Source organism: Cervus elaphus, chromosome 32, assembly GCF_910594005.1.
Source record: "Cervus elaphus chromosome 32, mCerEla1.1, whole genome shotgun sequence".
Classification (NCBI taxonomy): Eukaryota; Metazoa; Chordata; class Mammalia; order Artiodactyla; family Cervidae; genus Cervus; species Cervus elaphus.
In genome coordinates this window covers 23,282,420-23,288,341 of record NC_057846.1, presented here as the reverse complement: position 1 = coordinate 23,288,341, position 5,922 = coordinate 23,282,420, and the positions used below count along the sequence as shown (strand labels likewise).

At 57.5% G+C, this 5,922-nt stretch overlaps 1 protein-coding gene across 2 annotated transcripts; it reads right to left on the bottom strand.

Annotated features, from left to right (window-relative positions):
• Positions 1 to 1,050: 1,050 nt before the first annotated feature.
• Positions 1,051 to 2,969, bottom strand: HELT (helt bHLH transcription factor). 2 transcript variants are annotated; one of them, XM_043893990.1, is made up of 4 exons: positions 2,856 to 2,969; positions 2,307 to 2,411; positions 1,960 to 2,056; positions 1,051 to 1,578 (listed from the first exon to the last, which is right to left on the bottom strand). In XM_043893990.1, exons 1-4 carry the CDS (start codon positions 2,880 to 2,882, stop codon positions 1,082 to 1,084), a joined length of 726 nt encoding a protein of 241 aa, XP_043749925.1. In that variant the 5' UTR covers positions 2,883 to 2,969; the 3' UTR covers positions 1,051 to 1,081. The 2 variants fall into 2 exon arrangements, with proteins under 2 accessions (XP_043749925.1, XP_043749924.1); XM_043893989.1 differs by having other exon boundaries at positions 1,058 to 1,581.
• Positions 2,970 to 5,922: the final 2,953 nt, after the last annotated feature.

Genomic DNA, 5,922 nt, shown 5'->3' with positions numbered 1-5,922 from the left:
TCTCAGTTTGCTCTATTGTAAATGTACCGCTGTTTTGTGGGGAAGGCAGATCCAACTGTCAGTGGAAACTACAAGCCCCTTAAAGATCGCTAGCCAACTCTTTCCTAAACTCCAAGTTCCTATCTTCTGGGTGGAGCAAGAAGGTTTCAAGTCCCCCTCCCCCGGGGAAAAGGCGGAGAAGCCTTTCTCACCAGGAACCCAGCATCTCAGTCCCGCCCCAGTGGCTGGGTGTAGGTGTTGGCAGAGCAAACAGCCCTTTAGGGGAGCGCGTCTCGGCCTCTCACCAGATCGCCTAGAGCCCTGAAGCTGAGCTGATCTGTGCGCCAAAGACAACTTCAGTGCCCTAAGGCACTCAGACAGTTGTCTGTCTTTCGAAGATGAACTTCATCGGATGTTGTTTTTAAGCCGCACTCGGAAGTCACCTCCTCTACATATTTTTAACCAGACAGGTGGAGGCTGTAAACCTAGTCGCTGCATCCCATGGGCCTGGGTTTCCCCGCGCTCCCGGTCAGCGGTCAGCAGGCCTTCTCCGGGGTTAGGGAAGGGCGTCAAGGTGGGAGCTGGCGGAAGTTTGCCACAGCCAGCTTGGGGAGGGTCCTTCAATTTGTATTTTTTGAGAGCCGTGGGCCCTGTGCCTCCCATCCGCCCTTCTCCCAGAAAAATTCCCAAGGTGCGCGTGAGGAGGAGGCGGGTCTGGAGCCCGGGTGGAACCGCGAAGCCAGCCTGGAAGCGACCCCTCCACTTGGCCTCCTCACCTCCTCCGTCCCCGCGCGGCGACCCACCCCTTTCCCCACCCAAATAACTGAGGGTCGTCACCTCAGCCAGCATCAGCCTTGTGCCTGAGACCCCTCGGAGGGGATGGGTTTTAGAAGAGCAAAGGTAACAAGAAATCCGTCTCTCTGGGACTTTCAGAAAGCGTTTATTGCCAGGGGGAGGTCCTTCAGAAGACGAATTCGCTTTTGACCTCCCCCCACTCAGCTTCCCCGCCCCCCCCCACACACAATATTTACACTTGTACAATGTACAGTATTTCTCCCAAGCAGTGCCCAGAGCGCAGAGCAGTCTGCGGGATTTGTCGGCGTCAGAGCACCGGGGGGTGCTGGGGCGCGTGCAGGTTTAGGGCGCTGGGGTGCGTGTGGCCGATGAGGTTCAGGTAGTGGCGGTCCAGGCCCTGCCCGGGCGTCAGGAAGGCGCTGTGCTGCTGCGCGGGGCTCGGGAGCGGCACGGGCGCGCTGGGCAGGTAGGGCAGCGCGGGGCTGCGGGCCGCGCCGTGCGGCCAGGCGAAGGGCCCCGGCGCCGCGCCCTGCGGGAACACGGACGCCTCACTCGGGCTGTGGCCCGCCAACTCGGGCCCCGCTGGGTGCAGCTGGTAAGAGAAATCCGGCTCCGGGAGCGAACCCAGCGGCTGGAAGGCGGGCTCGGTGCCCAAGCGGGCCTTGGACTGTAAGAAGGCGAGGATGCGGGCGTACTTGGTGTCCTTGGTCTCCATCCGCTCCACGGTGGTGAGGTAATGCACTAGGTTCTTCATGCACTCATGGTAGCCGTAGTGGAAGTAGTTGGCAAACTCTGCTAGCAACTCTGCTGGAGGGGCAAGGAAAACGGAGAAAGGGAAAACTGTGAGTGGCCCCTTCCTGACCGGGAGCCTAAGGCAGATGCCAAGCCCCTCCCATCACGTTTTCTGGCCGGTTTCCATTCGAGGCCCGCCCCTCTCTTTCCAGCCTGGAGACTGGAAAAACCGCAAGCCAGCGACCTCCTTTTCCTTAGGAGTCTGCCTCACCCCTCCCCACCTGAGAGGAGGCCTTAGAACCTGCATCCCCAGACCCCTGTTCTGCAGTCCCCCTGAGCTTTCTCAGGACTCAGGGCCCCGCCCCCCGCAGCATCCAGAGAGGGGGACCTTGACAGACCACTTTATTCCCGCTGCCACCCCCAGGGCTTGTGTGGCGCACACTCCCTGCCCACCTTTTTCCCTTCCCCGGGGAAAATCGGCGGAGTGCAGGGCTCTCAGGTACTGCACGGTCATCTCGAGGATCTCTGCCTTCTCCAGCTTCCCAGAACTCTGCAAAAGGACGAAAAGGCCCAGACGGTGCGGGCTAACCCCGGGTAGGCTGGGTGCACCGTTTTAACCCGAGGGGACCATCGAGCCGAGCCTGGGCGCCGCTGTGGATCTGCGCCAGGGCCGCCTGGGGCTCAACTCAGCCCTCAGGGCCCCGGGCAGGGACCCCGCACCTACGGCCCTCTCTGGCTCCAGACTCCCGGCATCAGAGGATCCCCAGCGCCAGCGCCGTTTTCTCAGCTGCCAACATTACCTGCTTCGCCAGGGCCATGGGCACCGTCTTGCCCAGCTCGTTCAAACAGCGGTTAATCCGGTCTCTCCTCCGCTTTTCTATCACTTTGTGGGAAACGGGGGTTCTCTGAGAACAGAGGTTTGTTTGTCCGTTTAGAATGTCTTTGCCCAGAGAATCATCAAAGGCACGGCTGGCACAGCCGTCTGCCAGCCCTCAGTGCTGCCCAGGGAGTCGCCCCAGGCCCCTGTCCCCCCCACACTGGGTCACACGAGCTCTGTCCTCTCGCACCTCTGTTGATGCACTCCTCTTCTAACCTCTGCGGGGTCACAGCGCCTTGCTGAGCACCAGGGCCATGGGGAGGTGGCCACCAGCTTCCAGATGTGGCCTCCACCCCGACTGCGGAGTCCCCTCTAGCTATCCTCATTTCCTTCCCAAACCACTCAGGATTCCTCTCCAGGAGAAGTCCTGTGTGACCATGTCCCGGCTCCTCGGTCCAGCCAGGTGGTGGTTCTGGGAGTCAGACACCCCCACCCTGAAGGCGCAAGAGCCATTTGGACTCAGCTGACTCACTTTGCGTTCCTTGAGCTTGTCTGACATTCTGATCAATACGCGCCCTCAGGAGAGGCGGTGGCGCGAGACACCCGTCTGCTTTTCCCCTCGTGTGCCTCCTCGAGTGTCCCAGGTAGACTGTAGCCTCCCAACTATGAGGGTCTGCCTTATAAAGCGGTCATCTAGGGCTCCAAGTGCATTCACGACTTGAATTATTCCATAGGATTAGGGGAGCTGCGTTTGGGGGATGCATGCATTCAAGATCAGTTTGGTTTTTTTTTTTTTTTAAGTTAAGAAAAAAAAATTTAGCAGCCGAGGGGGGCGAGTTGGGGGCAGATCAGCTTTGTTAATCCACGTGGCCCTTCAAAGGACACGTGACCGGCGGGGGGAATAACATTTGCATGGCAACAGCCCGGGTGGGAAAGAGGCGGTAAACCGGCGCCGGCGGGTGAGCGAGCGCAGGGGCGCAGCGGCTGTGGGCACCGGGGGGCGAGGACCCTCACAAAACAGTGTCGCCTCCTTTAGTCCCACCGCTGAGTCTCACACGATTGCCTGTTTACAAATCCCAGCAAGCCCACAGTCCCAGCGCCGAGTGCGTTTTAAAGCCTGTCCAGAGTCATTAAAGTAATTAAGTAAGCCTTTAATAGGCTGTTCCGCCGGGTTCAAGGGAGAGCTCTTGGAGACGGAGGCGCCCCGTTTGTTCCCAGGCTTTTCTCACACGACTTGGTGACACGTCCATCTCCCCCCTTTTTGTTTACCCCGCTTTATTTGTCCGGACATCCCGGCAGGTGTGGGGCTGCCGCTGGCACACGAGGCCCTCGCCTCGCCTCGCCCCTCCCGCCGGTCTTTGGCACGCGACGCTCCCCCCACTGCCTGACCACATCACTTCGCTGCCTTTCTTTTCTCCTCCCTCTGGCTCTCTCCTCGCGGGGGGAAGAGGCTCAATTTGTAGCCTATTATCCTATACGGAAAATGTCCATTGAAAAGTATGAATAGTTTCATTGGGCTAAATTTTAATAATGCCAGAGGGTGGGGGAGGAAAAACAGGCAGGCGTGTGTGTGTGTCTGTGTGTGCATGTGTATGTGCGTGTGTGTGTGTGTGTGAGGGGGGTGGTGGGAGGATTGGGGGCAACACGGGGAAGAGTGGGCTGAGAAGAAAAGGGGGAATGCAGCTGGCCCCGGCGATCATTATGCGACGTCACCTGCGAGAGGGGGCGCCTACAGACCCCTATTCATTTGCCTAATTTTGGTCAATTTAACAAACTTCAGGAGAAATTATTGTGGCTTTGTCAGGGAGGGTGAAGCCTTCTGATCGAATTAACAGCATGTTTTGATCCGGTAAATGTCATTAGAAAGGGAGAAACAATCGCGCTTAGAGGGCTCTAAGTAATGCGCCCAAGTGGAGACGCCAAAGCGCACGGCTCACAAAGGGAGCAAGTCGCTGCCACAGGGAACTTTTGTACCCGCCCATCGCCCAAGTTTTGACACAAAAAGGCATTATTTCATACTTGAATACGTTTAATCCAACGATTGTCTATTTTCTGCAAACATATTTTCACAGCATTGTTAACTTTTTATGTCCCCCTTTCGCGGGCGCCTTTTCTTAACGTTTGGGGGCGGGAGAGCGCAGACACTTTGGGCATCAATATTTGTCACTGAAAAGGGTTCCGTGAAGTTAGGGAAGTTGATCTCTTTTTTATGTTTTTAGAGAGCGAATATATAGGGGGAGGAGGAGGGAGGGAAGGCACAGACCGAAACGAGGGAGGAAATTTGCTGGACGGGCCCGTGGGGAAGGAGGGGGGGTGGCGGTGGCTGGGAACTCGCTCCGCCTGCGCCTCTGCGGGCAGCCGGGCCCAGCAGCCGGGGGCCTCCTCCCCCGCCGCCAAGCCCCGCTCACACGAGCTGCCTAGGAACCCACCCGCACTCTGGGGGCTCCCGGCTTGAGGGCGTGGGAGGGGTGCGGGGTGAGCTTTCTTGCAGATGGAAACTATAAAAATGGTTTTTGTTTTATGACCTGCTCTAGAGCCACTGAGCTCTCCCTTTTTTTCTAACCTGTTCCAGTTGAGAACAACTGAGACCTCTCCTGACACATCTTTCCCTCCCTTTCTGCTCCCCACCTTTCTGCCTAAGTTCTCTCTAGACTGTGGCAGGGCCGGCTCTCCCTTTGGGTGTCCTTAGTCCTCAGCAGAGGTGGCTGGGGGGTGAGCGGAGCCCTGCTCTCCTGTGGCACCTGGGGAGCCTCTAGGGCGCAGAGGCTGGTCTGGGGAGCTGCGCCTCCAGGAAGCCAGCAGCCCACTGCTGCAGCCTGGAAGGTGTGGGGCTGGGTTTGCACGGAGCACCCCAAGGGTGTCCCTCTCCGTCTTGCTTTCAGTCTCCTCCTGACGTTTCTTTTCTGCTTCACAACAGATTGGACACGACCCGCACCCTCCCGCAGGTTGCTCTGCCGGCAGCCAGTGCCCTCGCAGGGGTTGTCGATTTCAGTATATTCACTGGCACACAAAGGGATTAAACACGAACCCTTATCATCCAAATTAACTAACGTGAATGGGTAAAAGGCAGCGCGCACACGTCTCACCCCCACCCCCTTTTTAAGCCAGCAGACTAGGAGTTGATCCTCTTACTGCTGGTGTTAACCGCCAGCTGCAGGCACCTTCCACGGGCCAAATTTCATTCTGTGCAAACTGTTTAATTTCTCGTCTTTGCTTGGAAGCCAGGGTCCAGAGCTTGCCGAGGGCTGCAGGTCCCCTTGTCTGGGTTCAGGGGCCCAAGTGAAGGTGGGTAGGTGAGTGGAAGTGGGGTGGAAAGGTGGCCCTCCTTACCAGGTCCTTGTGGCTGCAGTCCTTTCTGGGAGACTGGGAAGCCCTCCTTTCATTCAAGTGAGGGAAAGGATATGTTTTATTTGTAGGCTTTACTCACCCTGCCAGAAACAGCGTGCTGGGACCATCATAGTCACCTTCCCTTTACTCCTCCTCCCCAGGATGGTGATAAAGTAAGTGTCCCCTGATGTTGACATAGTTTCCCCTCAAAATGAGAGCAGAATAATGAGAGCTATGGTCCCTGGAGCCAAAGAATTACTTAGATTCCAGCT